The following is a 25,198-nucleotide window of genomic DNA, read 5'->3' as shown; positions in this document are numbered from 1 at the left end:
TGATGTATCATTGTATTAAAGATTATTATGGGGTTTTCCAGACGTGACAGTAATTATAGTACATGGGACCCGACCTGAACAAAGTAGGGCCGACTGGAACTTTCTACCCTAAGGAGAAATCACAATACTAATACTCATATAAGGAGATAGACTGTGTCTGCAGAGAGTTTACAGTATATTGACCTTATCAGAATTCCTAGTATCACTGTAATATCCTCTATAATATTCCTATAATATTCCTTATCATACTCCTGTAGGATATTGTTTATGGAATTGCTGTGATGTAAAATGTATTATATGATTACTATAGATCTTATTAGGAAGAGTAAATCTTGAGAGTTATGTTTATAATGTGTTACAGAAAAAAACCAACTCAGATCTGAAGAAGACTAATTAGGCTGCACATGCCATGCATTAAAGGCCTTGTTATTATCAATCTACTTATTTTGAATCCACCAAAAATAGATGAATCAATTGTTTGGTACAGCGGTTCCCAAACTGGGGTCGGAGGACCTACAGAGGTCCTTGAGGGGGTTCCAGGGAGTCGCCTGCAAAATAAGGATTAGTTTAATTTTATTATTATTTCCCTTACCAGAAGTAAGCTGAATGAGAATATGGATAAGGATGAATTGTCATGATCAGAGGTTTCGTTGTCCCCACTGTAGTCATCACACCACCTACAGTATAGACACTTATGTAATTCTGTACCAAGTCATTTTTAACACCAGGTTGCCCACAGACTGGACAAGATCTTATCAAGTGGGTGTCCTTGGTCTAATGTGCATCTATTTGAAGAAGCTTGGGATACCCTGGTCTAGTACAATGGTTCTCAACCTGGGACTCAGGGACCCAGAGGGGTCCTTAAGGGGGCTCCAAGTCGTCCCCAGCAATATTAGGATTAATTAAATTTCTATTCTATTTTTGTGTCAATTTCATTATTACTCACCAGAAGTTAGCAGGAGAGAATGAATGAGAATGGCTGTTGTGATAAGAGGTATCACTCTCTCCACGGTTACAGCAGGGTTCCTTAATTGGGATGATTTTATCAAATGGGGATCATGGGTGTAATGTGCACCTAGGGGGTCCTTGACAGGAGACGTTTGGGAACCCATGCCATGGTACCCAGCACTTTCCGCCCCCAACATTGATCCTGCTATTTCGAGAAACTTCCAGCCCCCTTTGCCACGTCACTTGAAGGAATCTTTAAAGCGTCCGTCGCCTGTATAAAATGTCTCAGTACTCGCCTGCCAGCGACATGAACAACATGAGGACACAGTCGCCGATAGTGGCAATGGCAAATCACAATAACGACCCTCTGCCCCTCGGCTGGGAGGTCAAAATTGACCCTCAGACCGGGTGGCCTTTCTTTGTGGATCACAATAATCGCACGACAACCTGGAATGACCCGAGACACGACGCGAAAAAGGTAAGAGAGCGGCGGGATAAAGTTGGTCTGTCAATGTTAACGGTATCACTCCAGGCGGTGTAACTCTTTACAACGATTTTCCGTTAGAAACGACGTCGATACGTCGGTTATATTTTTGTTTTGCTACGCTGACAGCACGTTAAACCAACAACAGCGTAGTGCTATTTCACTGTTTTATATTTATGTTGTTGACCATAGGCCTTCTTTGGCACCGTCGCCTCCCCCTCACCGACAGCTCATAAGCCTATTATAACGGGTGATCAACTCCGTTATATTCCTGTGTCATGATCTAAGCCTATAATTGCTCGATGACTCACCCTGCAGTATGTAAAGGCTACCTATGATGAGCTTTGGGCATTTTAACAATGTTTCTTCCTAGGCGAATCACACTGCGACGTATGTTCATATTAAACTTTTTCCCTTACAAGGATTGAGGCTGGTCCAGTTCGCTGTTGGCCTACTGAGTATAGAGACGCTGCTTGGCCTGCAAATGATATTCAACATATGAATATTAAAAAACATGTTTTGTTCCCTGCAGTGAAAACAAACTGCAGAGTCAACCCGTATAATGTTGAAGGATTGAAGTGGGGTTCACGAGCTGCCAGTTGGCAATCTTTCGTCTGAGAGATCAACACTCGCTGTTGTCCAAAGTTAGTGTCCCGAAGAATCTGCTGGAAAGACACAGCTGTCAGGGGATAAAATTGGTGCAATGCTGCTGGCAGAGTGCAGCGTCCCATACTGAAATGGCAGAGGGCAAAGGGTCGTTCACAGCTATTTCATAACTTTTGTCTTAGAAAACAAAATGCCACTGACTACCATATATATATAATTTTTGTTCTGCAGTCTTGTGTATCTTTTACAGTGACTTACAGACAGAACTTTGGCCACTTTTGTCAGATATAGCATAAACATAAGTAGTGCACTATCAATAGACCTGTTGCTTATACCCCTCCTTGGCTGTCGCTGACAGGTGTGTTAAACTAACCACTCACTGGTCGTCATGAGGTTCACCATAACAACATCATTTTCTACCTCCCCTAATGAAAAATCATTATATTCCTATTGGGAATATTTACAGTGTCTATAGTACCCAATGGTAAGTTTACAGTGACACTGTTGTACTTAATGCTATTTTTTTATTTCCCGTGGTATCACTGTAATATTGCTGTGATATTATACCTCCTATAGGGACTTGAAGTTTTACTGTCATATTTGTAATGTATCCTTCTAAATTTATTATAGGATTACTATAGTTATTTTTTTTAAGGGTTGACAAGAGTAGGTCATGCCAAGGAAGATTGTCGCACAGAAGAAATGCAGTGAGGAAATCATTTTAACAATAATTCATGACAATTATTAGCAAAAAAAAAATGAAATTCTTGATTGTTTTTGTTTCAAACATTTGGCAAACCAGGGAGCACAGAGATTATTTGAGATGTGTGACACAATTAGATTAGATATAATGGTATGTTAGTTTAGTGGGTGTGTCAAATTATTGTGTTTGGGATAAGTCAGGAAATCTGGCCAGGTGAATGTTGTCGCACTGATTGTGAGTGTGATGTCACGCATGAACACAGCAGTTTTCTGACTGGAAATGATATCACAGTTCATGTATGTTAGTTATTTTCATTTCACAAATAGTCAAGGAGGTGATACTTTTGGCATCCCCCATGGAAATTTCACAATATAACCTATAGACCTTCCTAATTATCACAGTACTCAGTTATCTCAGAAACATTTTTTTCTTTTTAACATCCCCTCAGGTTTTGACAGTTTATTGTATTCCCCTAAAACTGAGTATTAAAATTGAATCATGAATTCCCTATTGATAAGGTAGGACAATTTGGTCATATACAGTATATATATTGAGATGTCCACTTTTCTAGAAAGTATGTTTAACCACACAGAAACACCAGAATGTTGAATGGAACATAGGTTAATTTGTATGAAATGTTGGGTGCAGGAAGGAGCTCATGTAAAATGTGAATCTCTCAAAGGTGGAGTAAATAATTTACCCAAGTTAAGTACTGTTACTTTATTAACCCACGTAAAAGAACAGCTCACTTAAAAATTCTCAAGTACTTTGTTACTTTTAGACAGCATGTTTGCTAACTGTAAATGATGAATGAAATATTGTGTTTAAATACTTAATTACGTAAGCAGAAGTGAAAATACAGACTTCAAAGTTCTCTGAAAAGTTTACCAAAGAGCAGTACCTAGAGTATTGCTGGAATCTTTTAAGATAAATAGTGATATTATCTTTGAGTTATATTTTTTTAAGAGATTATGAATGTGGTTTTCATATCTTAAATTATATTCCTATACTATGACTGTCTTTCAGGTCAGCCAGTTGTCACAAAACGGACCTAACATACCACCAGATCCAAGCCCTCAGGAGACGCAGAAGACCTTTGTGAGGGAGATGAAGCACCCCATTCTCCGCCAGGGGTACGTCCCAATCCCAGTCTTTCATGAGGGCGCAGAACTCCGACAGCAACAGCACCCATGTTTTTCCTACATCCAGCCAGCTTTACAGAACATCCGGTCAGAGGGGCGGACACCTTCCCCCACACCGGGGCTCCACTGCAGGCCCAGATCACCATTACATAGCCCTTCAGACACCTGCCCTCCTGAACCTGGCAAGCCCTGCTCACCTGTCTCACAAACAGCTGAGGTAAGATTTGAGTGAATACTTTTTTGAGAGAGAGAGAAAAAGTATTATCTGCCTAAGCATGCTGTATTACTGTGTAATTCGCATGCAGAAATGCACTTTTACAAGATAGTTGTACAGGACAATCATTTCTCTCATTTCTGTTAGAACTTGATTTTGGAATGGAAAAGAATGACCCCACTACGAATTTACACAGATTCGATTTGGTCTGTTATTTTTAAGGTTCACGCTGTCCCTCTTCACCAACCCGTAAGACCCAGCAGCACTGGCCTTCAGGCGGGTTACATCCCCATCCCGGTGATCCATGAGGGCGGAGGAGGCCAAGCACAACCACAGGCTCAGTTAAATCCCACTGTCTATGCTCAACGCGTCCCGTACTCGGAGCACCAGCAGCCCTTCCACCGCATTCAGCCAGAGGAATGGGCTGGCCATTGTGGAGCAATGCAGCCTTCCCGGGAAAAGGCTTCTCCGATTCTACTTCCCCAGCATCGTGATGCCGCTCCTATTCACCTCCAGCCTCATGTGAGAAGCCAGTCTCCTATCATAGCGCAGGTGTTGGGAGAGAGACCACAGGTAATCTGATAACAGTAGGATTTCTCTTTATGCATTTAAAAAAGTTTGATTTTCATGTCAGTGTGTGTTGACCTAGATTGTGAGAGATTTTAATGAGTTCCTCTAATTTTCCCAGGCTCAGCAGCATGTCCTCACAAGAGACACGCCCCTGAAAGTGGAACAGGAACTACTAAGCACTCAGCACAGACCTGAGAACTCCCAGTTCCCCCAGTCTTTACACACAGAAGCTGACAGCCAAAAGCCGCAGCATCCTCAACAGTTTCAACAGCCGCCGCCTCAGCATCCTCAACAGTTTCAACAGCCACAACAGTTTCAACAGCCACCGCCTCAGCATCCTCAACAGTTTCAACAGCCACCACCGCCTCCGCATCCTCAACAGTTTCAACAGCCACCGCCTCCGCATCCTCAACAGTACCAACAGCCACCGCCTCAGCATCCTCAACAGTTTCAACAGCCACCGCCTCAGCATCCTCAACAGTTTCAACAGCCACCGCCTCAGCATCCTCAACAGTACCAACAGCCACCGCCTCAGCATCCTCAACAGTTTCAACAGCCACCGCCTCAGCATCCTCAACAGTACCAACAGCCACCACCGCCTCAGCATCCTCAACAGTACCAACAGCCACCACCGCCTCAGCATCCTCAACAGTACCAACAGCCACCACCGCCTCAGCATCCTCAACAGTACCAACAGCCACCACCGCCTCAGCATCCTCAACAATACCAACAGCCACCGCCTCAGCATCCTCAACAGTACCAACAGCCACCGCCTCAGCATCCTCAACAGTACCAACAGCCACAACAGTTTCAACAGGCACCACCTCAGACATCACAACAGTTCCAACTGCCTGAACAGTTACCGCAGTCACAGTTGCAGCAACAGTTCCAGCAGCCCCAACAACCCGAGCAGCCACAACAAACCGCAAATATCACAGTCCAAATACCTCCCAAACCAGAGGCCCAGGACTCGGCGGCTGTTCCTCCACCAGTCCCACCTTTAAAGGTAGATGCTGAACCAGCTGCTCAGTGCCCAAGTCACCCAGGCCTGGCTAAGGTCCAGCAGATAGTAGAGAGAGTGGCTAAACTGGAGCACGAGGTGAAATGCTTTGACGGGAAGAAGAATGATAAGAAATACTTATTACTGGAGGAGCTGCTGACCAAAGAGCTTTTAGCGCTGGACTCGGTCGACCCAGAGGGACGTGCAGACGTACGGCAGGCGAGGCGGGACGGAGTCCGACGCGTTCAGAACATACTGGAAGAACTGGAGCAACTGGAGGAGCGGTCATCTGGGCCTGCCAGTGAATGCTCGATGGAGGGTGACAGCCTTCCGCAGAAAGGAGAGCCCAGTATGATCACCAAGGAGAATGTTGAGATGGCAAAGGAGATATCATAATGAATGCACAGCTTCATAACCAAGAGGAGAGAAAGATAACCTGCTGTATGTTTGATGGTGAACAAGTCTGCTCCAGCCAGCTTTCTTCCTCCTCTCCCTCTACAGCATTTGTGGAACTTTGAGTTGCATGCGTTGATTAACAGTGTTGGTATTTCCTGGCATTCACCACATAATTGATGGTAGCTCAGTGCAATCATGTTTTTCAAGCCAATGTTGCTGCCTTCTATGTAGTGCCAATGTCTTCATAATAAGACAACTGTCATGATCAAGGTGTTGACAACAATTTCAAGTCAATATAAAGTTTAAATATGAGGCCTTTATCAATAAATGGAAGAAGACAAGTATTTTCCTCAGAAATCTTATGTTTAGTTGCCTTTTGTCTTGATCATGTGTTGTATGAAGCTTTTCTTTATTTAGTCAGAACACTAATTAGTACACCAGTGCAAAAGTTGGGGCTTTAATGCAGTTACACTAACTGCAAAACTCAGCCAACAGAAAATCATTTCCCCTTATAGCCGCAAGGCCATTTGTTGGAGCTGCTTTGTCACAGAAAACAGTGAATATGTTTATTCAGTGCTGCTTTTTGGTGCATTACCTATTTTGCTGTCTTTGCACTTAAGCCACCATTCTTGAAATGTATCATGCTGAAAGATCAGCAGCACTTCATATTAAATATTTAAGTTACGCAAGTTTTGATTGATATATTGTTTGAGTGTTTCTATGTGTATTGGTTTACTTGTTATTTCAAAACATTATATCAATATATTTTGATCCAGAAATTTAAGTAATGATTTGTGAATTTTGGTACATTTATCAATGTATATTGACAGAAATGGATGTGAGTTATGTATCTTACTTGAGATGTGAGACAATCAGCACTTGCTGCTAATTAAGAATCACAGTTTAAGAGTGTCAGAGTGTCCTTATATAACTATTAAAGCCACAATCTGTAATAGATATTTGCCAACAAAATGGCATAAAATCTTAAAAATGCCAACAGTGAGAAATTACCCAATTCATATACAGAGGATGAAGTGCAAGGAACCACAATCTGTGTCATCTAAAAAGGTTCAAAATTACTTTCTGATTACATTCTGATTGTTTGTCAGTGCTTTGGGGTGAGTTGTCGCTGTAACAAAATCAGAAGCCATCTGTAAGATGGAGCTTTCCTTCAGAAAAATCTCTGGGTAAATGTTTACCTAAAACATCTTGACAAATTATGGATTGTGGCTTAGTGTTTATCACAGCTTGTGAGTAGCAGGCTAATGCATTGTTGAAAGCAAGTCACATTGGTATGGTTGAAAATAAAAAATGTATTTGACATTGATTTTGACTGATATTTGGGTTTCCATTTTATCCATAAATGGGTGGCACAAATTCTGCAATTGCTGAGACTTGTTTTTTAGAAAAGTCTTAGCAACAAATGAACATTTGTTGTACTGTAGTAGGCCTATACAGAGTCAATATCAGCTGTCTCCTGCTTGAGCTTTTGTTGAGCAATAGGTAGCATCCCAACCTCAAATGTGTGCACAGCCCTAATATTGAACTGAACCTGTGCAGTGCTCACTCCCTCTCAAAAGAAATGCTGTTTGGATTATCTGTGAGATGACTGCAGTATTCCCTGAGTCAGGCCTAGTGCTGGCTGAGGTTTCCACTTAAGAGCCTCCAAAGGTAAGCTTAACAATTATATCTGTATCTGAGGTCATTTGCTCTCAACCTTATTTCCTTGGGGCCCCACTAACTCATCACTGATGATTCTTGCTCCCTCCTTCCTGTGTGAGTGGAGTCAGTGGTTGTGTGTGTGTGTGTGTGTGTGTCTCAGATAAAGAGGGGGGGGGGGGGGGGGGGGCATTTTTGCCTTTATTTGAGAGGTGAAAGTACGGTGGCCGAGACATGTCGAACGAACTGCATATCCAAAACGCTTTGCAAAATCGAAAAACACAGGCGCATTAATGGAAAACACAAATGCAAAAGCCACAACACAAATGCAAAAGCCACAACACAAATGCAAAAGCCACAACACAAATGCAAAAGCCACAACATAACAACGGAAGTGAGCAACAACGGATGTTGACAATGAAACGGGCCGACTATTATTGCCGGCGGACTATTATTGCCTGCACATGTGGAAGAGGAAAGTTCTTGCCCGTTTGAGAAGTGAAACGTTGTTCACTAGCTAACTATGATTACTATCGCTATGTGATTGTCACAAATGAGCAATGTTGTTCAATGTGCTGGCAATAATAGTTTCATAGGCCTGTTTCATTGTCAACATCCGTTGTTGCTCACTTCCGTTATGTTGTGGCTTTTGCATTTGTGTTGTGGCTTTTTCATTTGTGTTGTGGCTTTTGCATTTGTGTTTTCCATTAATGCGCTTGTGTTTTTCGAATTTGCAAAGCGTTTTGGATATGCAGTTCGTTCGACACGTCTCGGCCACCACAGTGGGAAAGTGGAGAGAGACAGGAAACATTGGGAAAGAGAGAGGGGGATTGACATGCGACAAAGGTCCTGGGCCGGATTCAAACGCAGGATGTCACAGTTAAATGATAAGCGCCTTCGACCACTGAGCCAGACACCCCAGTAAGAGTAGGATTTAATGACATTTAATGTTTAATGATGCTACCACAGATAAACTATTGAATTAAAGAGAGACCATCCCTCAACCGGACGGCCTGGATTCAAGCCTAATCCGCCCTGCTGAAGTGTCCTTGAGCAAATCACTGAATGTACCAGCTGCAGTAGCTGAACCATGACCTCTGACCTCTGGTCCTGTGGAGGGGGGCAAGGGAAAAGGTAACATTCCTACTGGGATCAACAAAGTATCACACTATTCAATCTGCTCACAAATATGTTACATGGTGAATTTTGTCTCAATTTTTTACAAAATTTGATTTTGACAAATTACCAACATGCTGTTCATTCACAATATAGAAAAGTCCTTATTGCAATGGATCCTGATATAACAAAAAAAATGAAAATATTGTTTAACACTGTTTGATGTTAAAGAGTAATTTGGTAGATAAAACAGTACCTGTGCACCGGTGATGACGGGTCAGAACCAGGTCACGTGCTATTGTTTAGAGCAGGAAATTGACAGTCGGTTACGTCCTGAATGAAAAAGCGGCGCCTGGGATTTTTTCTCACTCATTGGAGTTGATTTACTCTCTCCAGCATGACTGTGGAGAAGGGGCCAATGGAAAGGGCATTTGATTGTCATTATGCCTAGAACTGGAATTAACACATCCGACAAGCATTCAGTTACTGTTGCTAGCTTGCTAGGTAGCTAGCTAGCTCAGCAGCCTGTGGGAAACGAGCTAACCGTAGCTAGCCAGTCGCTGTCTGGCTAGCTACAATTTGTTAGCCTCCAAGACGTAGGGGCTGATAACTGCCGATACCTAGCTGTTTGGTCAGCTAGCTACATATTTTGGAATACGTAAACGGACAAAATGGAGCTGTTCCAAGCCAAAGACGATTATATTCTCCAGAGTGGCGACCGTGCTCTGTGGTGTAGCCGAAAAGATGGGACCATGAACGTTAGACCTGGTAAGTTACGTACTCGATGTCAGTTTTCTCTGCTGGGAGCCGGCCATTTACCTGAAACAAATAGTTATCATAATAACCTATGAATTGAAGTAAAAGCTATGGATTTATATGCCTGACAGGGGTTCGTTTACATTATTTAGGTCTTTGTTGACATCAAACCAAAATACTACACTGGTAGTATTAAATCTGATCTGGCAACAGCCATACATTGCGCCCTGTCTGTAACGTTACATATATTAAACATTGGCGTAGTTAGCATTTCGTAATCCCCTAAATTATCCCTATGTTCTAAACAGAAAGGTGCAGTTTGATATATAAGAGTTAGACGGAAATTATTAGAGAAAAGATGTGTCATCCCTAGAACTTGAAATGCATCGTACTAACTATCGTCACTGTTCTTGCCAACACCCCACACATGGACTCCAGAGTTCTTGCTTTGCTTCGAGTACACACTGAAGGCTAGACTAGGTTCTCTAGCGCTAGTCCTTGTACAGACAAAACAGACATAGTGCTAGGCTGTTCTTCTTAATATTGGTAAAAATTAAGGTGCATATTACTGAATTTCAACTTTCATATTATGTCTGACATTTGACAGCTCAGTTAACTGAACGTTGCACGACAGTTTTAAGGCCCTTCATTTTTTGATGTTACACAGACGCACAGCTCTCTAGAGAGTGAACTGGAAAAGGTGTAAAAGGCGACTGACAAATCAATGCCGAAGCTGATTTTGGATTGAATACCTTTGTGTTGTAGAACAGATAACAGCAAAATGTAGCACATTTCAGAGTAAAGGCTCGAACCCACGTCTTATGTGTTATCAAAGTCAGTTTGTCATTCAGTGTCAATGGAGCATCTGCTGGCACTACATTTTGATCATATCTCAGAATTGAGTCCTTGTGCTGCTGCTTCCAACTATGAAAAAGAATTGGTCATGCTCTGGAATGAAATGAAACACTGTTGGTCATGGATATTTCATGAGTAATATTCACCATTGAACCAAACAAATGTCACACTAGAGATACCTAAAGGCTGTGCGTGTTACCCTCTGTGTTGGTTTAAGTCGTATGGGTGTGCAGCCAGCCTGAACAGGTTTTTGGTTGCACCACTGTTCCATTATTTAATTGGAAAAGGGTTTCCACTCCTCACTTGTTGACACTAGGACACAGTGAAGGATTTCCATGTTATTACACATTCTGAACCAAGCTGTGGTATTATTTTAGTAGTTTTTATGTAGACTCCCCTCCTTGCTGGGCCCTCACAGCCAATTCCCTTGTACATAGCGTGCTTGGCTCATGAAACAGGAAGAGTCATTGTCTGAGGCTGCCTACAGTAGATGGTCTCCACCCTTTTCCACACCCTTCACATTTTTCTAATGTTCTTCACTATGTTGTTTAATTCGTCATCATTGCTGAGCCTGCCAGTTTTCCTTTGAGTCACTGAGACTTAAGCTGGAACCCTCGTCCATGGCCTTACTTGACTCCTTGCTTGGCCGGATGTTTGAAAATGTTAGTAAATGGAAAGGCTAGTTCTTTTAAACCGTATGACACTAGGCTATGTTTGTTGTGAGCTGAATAGCTGCACTGTTCATGTAAATGAGCTTGGAGCATGGCGGACCTCCAAGATTGTAACAGATTCAGTGAGATCCTTCCGTCCATAGGTTGTTAGCACATTTACCCCAAGTGACACAGCCACAATTTCTAGACTAAGTCTTACAGGTTAAGAGTGTTTCACTGATTAATTTAAGAAAGAGAATACTTCCTGGTAATCATAGCCTTTAGTCACAGTAAAGACTAGCTTCTCTGGAGGCATTTGCTGTTTAGTCTGGCTTCTTAGTGTGTGTTTTTAGCTATTGCTGACAGAATAGGTACACAAGCCCACACTTTTCAGTAGTTAACTTGGGCCTCAGTATGCATAGCGGCACATAAGGCCCTGTAGGTGCCACCATGTCATTTTTGTCTGGTCTAGTTTGGCTGATTCTGTCAAAGTGAGCTCATATCTGCCCTTAAACTCTTCTTCTGTTCTCCACCTCTGTGCTGAAGTTTCACCTCCATTTTCTTTTCAGCAACAGACCTGTTGTTAGCTTGGAACCCAGTGTGTTTGGGTCTAGTGGAAGGTGTCATTGGAAAGATACAGCTTCACACAGGTGAGTGAAAGTGAAAAATGAAAAACCTTTCAACATTTCACCCTCAGCGGTTCTCTCCTTTTGCACAACACAGAGACATTCTAGCCATGTTAACCACTGTCTTTTTCTGTCGCTGTGCACTGGACAGTTGAGCTGTCCAATCGTTCAGCACTATTTCTGCTTCTCATTCACAAGGAAAGTTGTGAAATAATTGTGTAAAAGTACTTTGAAATTAATCTAGTTATGAAGAGGAGTGGGCTGATGATTCTGTTGATGATGAATCTGTTAATTTCTTGAACTGCAATCTGATTTGGACAGTTGACAATGAAGATCATTACTTAAACCAGCCACTGTGTCTACCATGTAGGCCAGGGCCTCAGGGTAGGAAGTTGAAAATTAAGCATTATACTCTTCACAAGAAAATGATACGAACAATTACAGTGTTCTAACAAATCAAGTGGATTAACTTGGTTTAAATTTTCATTTTCCAGATGTGTTGTGTTGCCTAATTTACAGAACTCCATAGTTGGAGGCTGTTGAACAGCTGGTTTCGTCACACCTTGCAGAATGTGAGGAATTCCTCACCCATGATGCATCTCTCCCTCCCTCTTCCCTTATTGGCAGATCTTCCTCTCGGCCTCGTACTAATCCGCCAGAAGGCACTGGTGGGCAATTTACCTGGAAACCACAAAGTCTACAAGATCACCAAGATAGCCGTCATTCCTCTATCTGAAGAAGAGCCCCAGGAGCTTGAGCTAGAGGTGTGCATACTAATATTGTGCTGAGACGTGTGAAGCAGTGTTCGTATACTTGTAGGCAATTTTAAGCATTGCATTTCAGCTTCCTGACCATCATGTTTACAGTGTGAAGATTTTAGATCGTCATTCAGTGTAACCAAGAAGACCCTGTATGAGTCAGTGTATGATTCATCTCTGAAGATGGGCTGACCATGGTGCAAAATGAATTGTTGTTGTTGTTAGAATTGTTTATAACATGATCTTGTATTTAATTTTCACGCACACATTGAAAGGGAGAATTAATGTAGACCTGAGATTATTGCAAAATAATCTCAGAGGAATCAGATTATTGCTAAGATTTCAGTCTTTCAGGGGAGCTTCATGGATGATGAGACAGAATATTTTCAAGTGAGTAATATCGGAGTTGTATGATCATTCCTGGATATGCTTTTAGTCCCTACTAGGGATAGCATCCTGCTGGTCATTCTCCTTGTGCTGCAGAATGATTATTCCACTCCTCCCTCCTGCCTAGAAATCCTGTAGCTCAGTGTAGTGGTTAGATTGTTCAATGTATTAGTTTTGGATTATGTGTACTATATTGTTTTTGTAGTTGTTGACTGTATGTAGTGGGTAGTATTAAACTGCTGTGATTTGTTTTAGTGACAGTAGTTACTAGCCGTTCCACAAGATTGTTTCATAGGTTTTTAGTTGTTTTGAGTAATTCGAGGTGATGCTGATTTCATTTCATGTCATTTCAGTTGTGACTTGAAGCAGGTGACATCAGTGACCTCATTCATTTAAAAACTGGAGCATGAATTTGGATAAGCTAAAAAAAGATTAAATACATTTAAAGCAAAAGTGAGGTGATTACCAAACTGGCCACATTTTTTTTTCAGACATCACTAACACATTATCACATCATCTTCCTTTTCAGCTCTGCAAGAAGCATCACTTTGGAATCGACAAACCAGAGAAACTGGCCCAGTCTCCTGATGAGTCAAAGTTCCTGATGAAAACTTTAAGTCAGATCAAATCTAATGTGGCTGTGCCCATCAAGAAAAAGGTAATTTATGAAGTACATTTAATAAAATTGTATGTCAGAGTTTCATACCCCATCCCATGTTTTCCACCTTCCACACTTTTAAGGGCGTTGAAGTTCTCATAGGATATTGTTTCCTTCTGTTCTCTGTCCATTTACTGCCGTTTTCCTATCCACCCGCCCAATCCAGTATTCCCCTGCCTTCCAGGTCAAGGAAAACAAAGAGAAGGAGCGCCTGGAGAGGCGGCTGCTTGATGAGCTATACAAGATATTCATGGACTCTGACTCCTTCTACTACAGCATGACCTATGACCTGACAAACACCGTGCAGCGTCAGGGAGACTCAGACAAGTCCGGTTTGCCCCTATGGAAACAGGTTAGGAGCTGTTGGTGTCAGAGCACAGAGAAACACAAAAACAATGTTTTTTTACTTGCCTTATTCATATACATATGTTACACAAAATCCTTAACAATTGTCTCATGCTAGTTTTTAATCTTCTGCAAGGTGGATGACCGTTTTTTCTGGAATAAACCCATGATCCAGGAGCTTATCGACCTTCAGGTAACTGATTTTACAAGACAGAAATACACAGAGCTGCACAGCTGATTGTTGTTTTTCTTCTTCAGATCTTAAAAAATCCCCACCCGGAAGCTTTGACAGTTGTTGACATAGTTTGTTCTCATAGTGTTTCTGATAACAATTGTCAGCTCTAAGAGCACAGATGGCCGTGCTGTGTAAGCGTGGCAGTTTTATGGGCTGGTAATTACCAGAGCTTAATCTGGAGAACATGAAAATACACTGTGACTGGAAGTGATAACAGCCCTGAGTTATGAATGGTCATGTTTAACTGGTTTGGATATTGAATGGATGCAAAGTACTCCCTCTATAAAATATCAAACCGCATTAGTTTTAAACTTTTTTTTCTCCTTCTGAATGCTCTAGGTCCCAGAGGTGGACTTCTGGGTGATGCCCATCATCCAGGGCTTTGTGCAGGTGGAGGAACTGGTGGTGAACTACAACGAGAACTCTGATGAGGAGAGGAGCAGTCCCGAGACCCCACCGCAGGAGCTCACCTGTGTCGATGACATCCACCCGCGCTTCACTGTGGCCCTCATCTCCCGACGCAGCCGCCACCGTGCAGGTACAGCGCACAGCTACCGTCAGCTAGGCCTAGAGTGTAAAGGTCACACCTGATCTCTGACTCAGCCCAGACATATTGGTTCTATTGTGGAATTAGGATTGATTTTTCTCTCAGAGCGAAATAGGATTTCATTCACAATAGGATTTGGATTACTTTAAAAGACAGCGTGTTTTTATTCTACTCAAGCGATGCATGATGATGCAAGTTGATAATCTTTGAATAATGACGATGCCTTCTACTTGCCCAAAGGGATGCGGTACAAACGCAGAGGGGTGGATACAGATGGCCATGTGGCTAACTATGTGGAGACGGAGCAGTTGATCCACGTGCACAGCCACACTTTGTCCTTTGTGCAGACCCGCGGTTCAGTCCCTGTCTTCTGGAGCCAGGCTGGGTACCGCTATAATCCCCGGCCGCGCTTGGAGAAAGGTCAGTGGGATCTACATGATCTTCCATACTGTCCTTGTGCCACGCTATAGAAAGAGTTGCTCGATGGGTAAAATGTGGGTATGGGAAGGTGTGGCACTTGCACTTGAAGCCATATCTTAAAAAAGACACAAGGGGAGCATTCAGGACCAATGTTCCCTCTGAGGTGTATATCTGTTCAAAATAATTTGGTGAGCTGCGTTTAATAATTTATCAAATTGACTAAATACTGTTATCTTGTCGGCCATCAGTCTTTGTTCATGATTTAGGGGGGACCGAAAGTTTGGGGGCCAAAAGATTAGATGCAGGAATTTGCCATACCTTTGGGTGAACTGATGCCTTTGAGTTGCTCTTTAGCTCTTTATCTGCTGATATAGGAAACAGTACTTCTTTCTCCAAACTAACAATGATGTAAACCTTGCAAAATGGGTTGCCTTCAGCCAGGAACATTGCTACAGCAAGAATCTTTATGTATACTTTTCCGATGTTTCAGGAGAGAAGGAGACCATTTCTTACTTTGCTTCCCACTTTGAAGAACAACTTAAACTCTACAAGAAGCAGGTGAGATGTGCTACCATAAGTGTAGTCAGATACTGTATGTGTTTCGCAAAGATGTTAACTGTTTTGTATTCATCCATCTTTGTGTTAGGATTGTTATATTTGGTTAAACAACCATCTTTCTGCTACTCTTGGCTGGATTTGCATATAGTTTGAATGTTGTAAATGGAAGTCCTGATGTGTACACCCATAAGTGGTGATAAGCCATTGTGAGAGGCCACTGCAACATATTACTACCAGTCACAACCATACATGTTTTAACTAAAGCCTAGCCAAAGCGCATCCAGACTAAATTCCATGACATTTTTTGCCAGCACCTTCACAATTATCAGTTTTTGACACATTTCCATGTGTCACAAGGATTGGGGTAACTGCAATGTAGTTTTGTCAGTGATGGCCATGTTATTTGAGCTTTCAAAAGTCTGTCCATACTACATATCAGTTTTGTGTGGTAGATTGGTTCATTGGTAGAACAAGCTGAGATCTTCAACTTCAGAGCACTTTTGGTTGGTCCATGTGGTCAAAGTAGTTTTGAGGATGGAAGGTGCCATTTAAAGTGCAAATTCAAGGTTTCATGCCTCTAACATGTTGAATCTCAGTCTGTTTCCACAGAAAAGGCTTAAGGAGGCCTGAATGGGTTCTGTCATTGTGCTGACCATTAGCCTCGCCTGTGAGCTCTTCAACATGTCTGGTGGCTGTGTTGGACTTGTCTCTGTCCATGGGCCTCATGCCTCCTCAGATATGCACAAGGCTAAATTACGGTACTGAGCGGAGGACTGACTATCTTGAGTGACAATTGTTAATTCTCATGTTTCAGGTCATCATTAACTTAGTAGACCAAAGTGGACGTGAGAAGCTGATTGGCGACGCATATATGAAACAAGTCCTCCTATACAACAACCCAAACCTTACATACGTCTCATTTGACTTCCATGAGCACTGGTAAGATAAACTCTTCTCTCAGCAGCTTAACTTGCTGTTTATTGTAGAAATAATCTTTTCTATGAGTATTCTATCCTATAGTACATTCACTTCCCCTTTTTTCCCTTTCATATCCTTCCTGTTACTCAGCCGAGGGATGAAGTTTGAGAATGTGCAAACGTTGACGGATGCCATCTCTGATATCATCACGGACATGAGATGGGGCTGGTAAGTGTCACTGGCAGTATTTTGTAATACTTTCAGAAATGCTAATAACATTAGCTCTTACTCATATTTGTTGGAGCATAATTGATTTTGCAAGTTGGAGAACAACAATAAACCTCTAATAGGGTATAGTGTATGTTAGTTTAATAACCTGATTATTATTGGATTGAGAATCTTAATGCCATGAATGCATCCTAAATGGGTGCATCCTCCTCTGTTAGGGTGGATCAAGCAGGAGTCATCTGCAAGCAGGAGGGCATCTTCAGGGTCAACTGCATGGATTGTCTTGACAGGACCAATGTGGTCCAGGCTGCTATTGCTCGGGTAGTGATGGAACAGCAGGTGAGATCTTTTCCTAGCCTGGATCCAGCTCAATGGATAATACATTTTTCACTTACAATGCATAACTCATTATTCATGGGTCTTCCATGGCTGTTGCTGCTTTCTTGAATTAACTGATGCCTGGACCAATGGCCCTTCAGTCCTAAGCTTATGTTGTTCGTTATCAAACACAGTAGCAAAGTGTTACTTTACTCACATGGGTACAAGTAAACATAGGCTCCTAGTGTCCAGCCAACAAATTAGTGTGACAAATTAGTGTGTCCATTCAGAGTGCTCAGTGCCTGTAAAATCAAACTGCATCCCCAGGGAAAACCACTGCCAGTCCTATGAGTCACAAAAATCAAATTCTTACATGGTTATTTATTTATTAGGTTTTATTTTTACAGAGACAATGCACATTAATCAATATTACTGTGAATGTGTTAGTGTGTGTTAGCTAGTTTTCAACTGCTGTCCCTAGGCATGATGTTAAATAACCATTTTAATAACAATGAAAACAAACATCATATGAAGCAATTACTGATTGAGACCATGTTAAATCTTTTGTAATCTTTAAAAGCAAGAATCTGATATAATACAAAGGTATTTCAAGTTGGAGAGATGTATGTATATGTCAGGAGAGTTTTTTTTTTTTTTTTTACACATTAAGGTGTAAGTGTGAGTCACTGAGCCACTTGGTAACATGAATCACTATCTCTGCGAGTTTATAGGCAGATTGCACTTTTTTTGTTTTTTGCATTTATATAGATTACTATCGTCTGCGTACATTTGCACATTAAATCCGACACACACTGATGGTAGATCATTAATGTACATGCTGAAGAGGAAAGGTCCCAGAATAGACCCCTGGGGCACACCGACATCATAGATTAGAGTGGATGACATTTCAGAGTTCACCCTAACACACTGTGGTTTCTATTGTTAAGATAGGATTTCGGACAATATAAAGCATTAAGGGAAAAGTTAAATTATGGCAATTTTGTGTTTGACAGTGTCAAAAGCTTTCCTTTGGTCTAGAAATACAGCCTCAACAACTCCCCCATTTGGATTACATTTATTAAGCAAATGTGACGCTGGATCCAAGCTGACCATTTCCACTGACTCAAAGTAAACTGAAAGAGAGACCATCACCATCATCATCACCAACGGGCCCATGTTAAACCTCTCCCTCTTCTTCCTGCAGCTGAAGAAACTGGGTGTGATGCCTCCAGAGCAGCCTCTACCTCCTAAGTGCTACAGGATTTATCAGGTCATGTGGGCCAACAATGGAGACACCATTAGCAGACAGTACGCAGGCACAGCTGCCCTCAAGGTAACATCATTGCCTGTGCAAACTTACACACATCTGCATGACTGTTTTGTCAAAGGAACAGCAGTGAACAATATGTCCTCTCTCATCACAATCGATAGAGTGATAGTTGAAATATTTGCACTCTTGCTTAGATAACATTAGGATTCATCAATATACAGGGCACATTAGCAGTACCTGAATACATCAGGATGAAGAACATGGACTGGGTTATTTAGACTTGAAAATAAACTGCTAAGACCAAGGGTTGGATGCCAAAGCATAAGTCAGTCTTAATTTTTGAAGATGAGAATTGAAGCAGAGCCTTTTTTTGACAGATAATCTCTGGAAATTACTACCTTGTGCATGTGTCAAGATTTGGTCTTATCACCAGAATTGTAATTGCTGTCTTCCAAAGGACTCTAAAACTGCATCTCAAACTATTTAATGTCTTAATTATGCATGGGTTAGAAGAAAGTACCTCTGGAAAGGATCAAGAGCAGCGAAATGCATTGCATCAATGAGAATATTGTTTCATCCATTGTAGGGAGATTTCACCAGGACGGGGGAGAGGAAACTGGCTGGTGTGATGAAGGATGGCGTGAACTCAGCCAACCGCTACTATCTGAACCGCTTTAGGGACGCATACAGACAAGCAGTCATTGGTAAGGACGATGGATATTCTAGTCGTACATGTCAAAGCCCATCTTGTCCCAAGAAGCAGCCTTTTAAGCCTGATCGACTCTGTCTCATGCCTCTCCCTGCAGACCTAATGATGGGCCTGCCAGTGACAGAGGACTTGTACTCGATTTTCAGTAAGGAGAAGGAGCATGAGGAGAAAGAGAAGGAGAGCCAAAGGGGAGCCCAGGAGCAGGTCAGCCTCCTGCTGCAGACCTACATGCAGCTGTTGCTCCCTGATGATGAGAAGTTTCATGGGGGCTGGGCCCTCATCAACTGTGACATGAGGTTAGTGGTCCTAGGCAGACAGCTATACTATGCTGTGGTGTCAAAATGTTGATAACTGTCAGTAAAATTTGTGTTTTCATCATCATTTTGACCAACTTTTGTACTATTATTTAGTGGACCCAGCCAGTCCCAAATTCAAACATTATCTTGAATAGTTTCTGAAGTATTTTTGTATATATGGAAAACTCAAGATATGGTTCTCTTACTTCTCACCAGCCTCATAGATGCAACCAACAAAGATGTGGATGTGCTACTGCTTCTGTCCAATAATGCATACTACATTGCCTAGTAAGTAAAGCCTTTCTAATGTGCCATAGTGTTTCTTTAGAGTTTGTTCTTTTGGGTTCGCTTATGTTTGCATTTATTTGCTTACTTGCAGCTATGATGAAGAAGCAGATAAAGTCAACCAGTACCAGCGCCTCAATTTAGACGGTTTGGAAAAGATTGAAATTGGTAAGGAGTAAGTTACATTGAAAGGAGAAGTGAGAGTTCTTGTACACTCACTTAGTCACTCAACACTTCCCAAAAGTGTACATAACAGTTTCACTGTAACCTTTTAGCAATATCTCTACTCACTCTGATTCATGCAAAGACAGCACATTACTAAATGGCAGTTATATGCTCTGTGTATTCTTTGCAGGTCCAGAACCCACTCTTTTTGGGAAGCCAAAGTTCTGCTGTATGCGCTTGCATTACAGGAATGAAGAGACGAGTGGATACTTCCACACACTACGAGCAGCAACACGAAATCCCGAGGATGATGGAAAAGGTAGGATGTGATTCTTTTAAAAGCTGTGAAATGCTAGAAAATGATTGTCTTTAGATCTTAAACTCTGCATACACTGGTTGTAACTCCCAGTGTGATATATTTCAGACACGTTACAATGCATAGCTGAGATGCTTCGCATAACAAAACAGGCCATGGGGCTAGACCTGCTTGTGGTTGAAAAGAAACTGGAGAGGTGAGTAGTAATTCATTTTTCATTGACATTTGTGCTTCTTTCACATAATTTAACCTTTAGAATTCATATAACCATTTGCATCCATTTAAGCACCATTTCAATTTTTCACCTCTGACAAGAACTGGTGATGGTATACTTAAGGTGTCTGTATCTGTTTTCCAGGCGGCATAGTAAACCTCATGAGGATATAATGGGCATACAGACCAAAACCACCGACCAGGTCCATGGTAGCTCTGGTCTGGCACAGGGCAAAAGTTTCCTCCTCAACAAGTTCTCCTCTCTCAATCAGAAGGTGAAGCAGACAAAGACAAACGTAAACATCGGCCCCTTCAAGCCCCTCGGGAGGCTGGGCAACTTCTCCAAGCCTGATGTGAAGGTGAACTTCTTAAAACCTACTATGCACGTCAACCTGTGGAAGTCGGACAGCAGCTTGGAGACATCGGACAGCAACCCAGGCTCCGGAGCCCTGAAAGACCTCGGTGACGAGCACTCTGAAATCTCCTCTGACTCTGACTCCTACAACTCGGACCCAGAGCACCCGTGCTCTGGCTCCTTGGAAAACGTGGACTATGTGCTGCCCAGTTGTGGCATTGTAGCATCAAACCCACGACTGGGCAGTCGCTCCCAGTCTATTGGTAGCGTGGAGCTAAACATCCCCTCTATCATCCGGGTCACTGGCTGTGACGGTAAGCAGGAAAGCCCACCTGAAGTCAGTGATGACAAGTCCCCAGGGGCTGCCTCGGTGGCTGAAGAAGCCATTCTGATTGACTTTGGAACCCCCATCGATGCCTACTGCCACCAGTTTATCCAGGACGCACAGACCAAACCTGTCGAGGTGTTTGGAGAGCAGCCGTTAGCTGCTGTCCCCCCACACAACCCCCTGGTGCCTGTGCAGACTAAGGGCCCAGCAGACTCAGACAAGCAGCCTGGCCCAGAGCAGCAGCAGGAGCCTCAGGTCCCCAGGCCGTCCCAGCTAGATGTCCAGTCCACTACCTCCGGCTCTAACCTCCTCAATGTCCAGAAGCCCAGCTCGGCCGTCTCAGGAGGCTCTCAGAGGAGCCTGTGCTCTCAGATGGAGGGCAGCCTCGGCCCCTCGCCTGCTGACAGCAACGGCAGCCGAGTGGTGTCCCCCTTTGCCAAGATCAAGAGCTCCATGGTTCAGGTGGCCAGCCTCACCCAGGCAGGACTCACCCAAGGCATCAACTTTGCCGTGGCAAAGGTACAGAAGAGCCCAGAGCCAGATGTTGTCAATGAGGCCCAAGAGAGCGAGCTGAAGGCAATGTTTACACAGTGCCAGACCAGGATCATACAGATGTAGCTCTTTCCTTGTAGCAGGATTTTGTAGTAGTATGTATAGAAACTTCCAGTACGGTAGCAGTAGCATAAGCTTGCACAAAGCGTCACTACTCGGCTAAGAACCCCGCTCTTAAATTTGCCCCTTAGTTAAACTTACCCATGTTTACAATGACTCTTGTACAGAATATACAGTACCTAAGTCCAACATGACACTGACTATGTTTACATGCGCACAATAATGTAATTAATGCTTCCCCCTAATTTCTAAAAGATTGGTCCAGTTTTTGATTATAGGGAAATTTAGCTCGTATCCCTATTTTCATTCAATCTTTCACACTCCGATGATTAACAGTAGAGTATGTCAGTTGCCTCCTCTCCTAACAATCACTTTTCATCAATAATTTCCCCCCTTAGGGAAGCTGCAGTAATGATGATACGGTAACATTTTTGTTGCTCCCATGTACATGTCTCATAAGTTATCCTTAACCAATCTATTCCAATACCTGCAAAGTGTGCAGGCTAGATAAAAAAAAAGGATATACAGTAGTAGCTAGAAACATTAACAATGCAATATGTTCAAGGTATTTTGGGATTGTGTCATAATTGTTGAAAATTTTGATGGCAAACATGCTCGGAATGGGTGTTGACGCATCCAAAACCTAAAACACTCCAGAAATATGCTAACTATTGCAGTGAATGTTTTATGAGTGCAGTCTTTATTGATACTCAGATTATGAGTAGCCAAAGTGAAATAATTAAGACACATAATTAGAGATTAAGGTTTATATAACCCATGTTTTACACCCATGTACTCTCAGATTCTGGCACACATTGAGATTGTTTTTGTGCATGTAAACATATCACTGTCTTTAGGCTTTGAGAAATTCTTTTCAACTGATTTCCCGTAATGGTTGCATGTGAGGTTAATGGTAAAAACTGATTCTGACAACGCAGGTTAATATCATCTGCATGTTGAAAGACCAAGTTATTAAGTACTGTATGTGATCCCGTACGTGCAGGTCACCTATTGGCATTTGTGGTATAGGTCTCGTTATAGCCTCTAAACAGTTGTAGTAGAATCTGACCAAATGTCTTTTGTGATTTCCAAAGGACAGTTCTGTGTTAAATATTACGCTTTGTATAGCTGTCAAAAAACAAGCCGGACGACATAGTTAGGCCTATGTAATATCAGTGTTGTCAAGTGTAACCTAGGGAATATACCATTATAGAAATTAATGAGTACACAAGAACTTAGTGAGAGTATACTGGTTGTCGATATGTACAGTGAGTATTGTATGTCTATCTGTTCCCTGAGTAGAGCCTTCCCATTTATCAATATATATATATATCTATATATTTATGGACATAGGAGGTTTATCTCCGTACACTTTGGCTTTTGTATTGATGCTCGAGTGGCAACTTAACTTGTTGGAAGAGGTATGAGCATTTTATTTTGAAAAGGATGCCCAATACAGTGATCACTACCATAAATAACCAGAAAAGAACTGGTTGGAGTCGTTTTTGATAGATATGTGTATTGAATTTGCTATTATGTTAATGGTTGTACTAATTAACTCTGAGGGTTTGTTTGAACTAAGTCCTCGGTCAGCGTTGTACATTAACGTTGCATGTTTGACAAAGACTGGAGAGTAGCATATAGGTATATGCAATTAGCCCCACCCAAACATTAGAAACACTGTTTGACGCTTAATGCACTCCCCGAATCGAAAGCATATTTGCCTTAACAGGAAATTGAAGTGGGATTATGTATATCAGGTATTTATGGCAAAATCTACCTTTTTAAGTCCGTTCTTACATGTTACATTTGGTGTACTGTATTCAGTATGATATCATGTTCAGGGTTACTATATGTTAGCAAGCTTTATCTTGGGATATTTCATCCCCAGGCACGTACATTCTCCATCGTGTAAGGAACGCTCAGGAGATGAGCAGCTTTGAGAAATCTTAATGGTGTGCTGGTTGTGTGTATGTTCTGTACAGTGTGTGTGTGGGTTTGTGTTAGAGCATCCCTGCTGCTGCTGGTATTTAGGAGTGCTCGCTTTAGGTCTCTATAGGATATATTATGTGCTATTCAGCTGTAAACGGTGGTATACTATATACTAAGTGGGTTTTTTTAACCTCATAAAATGTGGTTTTGCCTCACAAGTAAGACTTTGCAATGGTTTTCATTAGGGCTGGACGATATGGTTAAAATCAATATCATGATAATCATAAGGATTTTTCTCGATGTCAATATATATCACGATATGGTTCATGTATGCAAAATCATGTTAAATAATCAAATGAATGTTCATCTCATTGAACCGAATGGTAATGTTAGGTGTGATGTCAAACAAAACTGAAATTTTCAAATAATATTCCTACCATACCTCATTTTATCAGAGTTTTTAAGTCAAATTTGCTTGTCATCATCAGTTTAGACAGCAGAAATGTGTGTCACGATATTAAAATATCTTCATATCATCACGATATGATTCCACTGAAAGACGATAAACGATAATATTGAATTATCGTCCAGCCCTAGTTTTCATTCAATATCTCCCACACAGCCTTGTTATTGTGCCCCAACGGAAATGAGAATGAACCTTGAGCTGATTGGGGCCACTTTGTTCTAGTGTTGTGTATATTGGTGTCTATGCTAAATAATAATATGGTCTGCCTCGAGTTGGAATATCCCAAGATAAAGAGTCACAAGTCATCTTTCAAGTTTTGTGTTTTTGTAATGGTGATCTTAGCCTGTTTTCTGCATTCAGCTTGCTCACCAGCTGCATAACGCCTAGCGTATTTGTTTATTTGACCTGACTTATTGTGTTACAGTAGGACTGCTTTGTGGGTGCTACATTGTATAATGGGGTGGCTGTGAGTTGTTGAACCTGCTGATATTGTCTGGTGCTGCCAAAGCTTTAAGATGATGGCTGTAATGCAATAGAAATGCAAGGCTTTAATGCAAAGGGTAAGGGGTAGATTTTTTTTTTTTTTTTTTTACTTCATTCAGGAATGCAAACAGTGGAGCAGTTCTCAATTGGAGCAGAAACCATTCTGACCTAAATTTGCTGTATGAAGTTGAAAGAAACAATAATCATTATTGACATTCCTGTGCGAGTAGACCACAATGCTAGAGGAGTGGTGTCTGTTTTTTTTTTATATGCAAAAGTTGGTATCGTTACATTTGATCTGATATTTGCTGGGTGAGGGTTTTTTTTTCTTTTCTTTTTTACACCAAGTGCTTTTGAAACCACCTCTTCATTTGTTATCTGTAGTTGGCTTCCCTTCCCATAAGGATCCTGTCTGTGGATAATGTACCGTGACATTTGCGTTATCATGTGATAACATATGATTAAGTGTGATAAGCATATGATTGCACTGCGTTTAAGCACATTTCCCAGCATTAGCACCATGTCATCTGAATGTCTGTGGTCGTACTTCACTTCTTTAACAACTGACTGTTGTCATCGTTTTCCATGGTGTACTCAGATTTTATTGTATATTAAAATATCCTATTTATTCTTATCCTCTTTGGGTGTGTTACTTGATAACAAAGTGCACT

At 41.8% G+C, this 25,198-nt stretch overlaps 2 protein-coding genes across 3 annotated transcripts; both read left to right on the top strand.

Annotated features, from left to right (window-relative positions):
* Positions 1–1,228: 1,228 nt before the first annotated feature.
* Positions 1,229–6,346, top strand: bag3 (BCL2 associated athanogene 3). Its single transcript, XM_078288801.1, has 5 exons — positions 1,229–1,426; positions 3,768–4,100; positions 4,320–4,670; positions 4,786–5,058; positions 5,449–6,346. The coding sequence occupies exons 1-5, from the start codon at positions 1,229–1,231 to the stop codon at positions 6,061–6,063; spliced, it is 1,770 nt and encodes a 589-aa protein (XP_078144927.1). The 3' UTR covers positions 6,064–6,346.
* A 2,830-nt stretch (positions 6,347–9,176) lies between these two features.
* Positions 9,177–25,161, top strand: inpp5f (inositol polyphosphate-5-phosphatase F). 2 transcript variants are annotated; one of them, XM_071913299.2, is made up of 20 exons: positions 9,177–9,606; positions 11,669–11,749; positions 12,353–12,489; positions 13,400–13,528; positions 13,713–13,880; positions 14,010–14,066; positions 14,448–14,646; positions 14,896–15,075; positions 15,566–15,633; positions 16,448–16,572; positions 16,702–16,779; positions 16,998–17,118; positions 18,302–18,430; positions 18,954–19,071; positions 19,174–19,372; positions 19,589–19,660; positions 19,752–19,825; positions 20,013–20,141; positions 20,247–20,334; positions 20,497–25,161. In XM_071913299.2, exons 1-20 carry the CDS (start codon positions 9,510–9,512, stop codon positions 21,650–21,652), a joined length of 3,405 nt encoding a protein of 1,134 aa, XP_071769400.2. In that variant the 5' UTR covers positions 9,177–9,509; the 3' UTR covers positions 21,653–25,161. The 2 variants fall into 2 exon arrangements, with proteins under 2 accessions (XP_071769400.2, XP_071769399.2); XM_071913298.2 differs by having other exon boundaries at positions 13,695–13,880.
* The last annotated feature ends 37 nt before the right edge of the window (positions 25,162–25,198 follow it).

The sequence above is a fragment of the Centroberyx gerrardi genome, chromosome 15 (assembly GCF_048128805.1).
Source record: "Centroberyx gerrardi isolate f3 chromosome 15, fCenGer3.hap1.cur.20231027, whole genome shotgun sequence".
In the NCBI taxonomy this organism is placed as follows: Eukaryota; Metazoa; Chordata; class Actinopteri; order Beryciformes; family Berycidae; genus Centroberyx; species Centroberyx gerrardi.
This window is presented reverse-complemented; position numbering and strand designations above follow the sequence as displayed.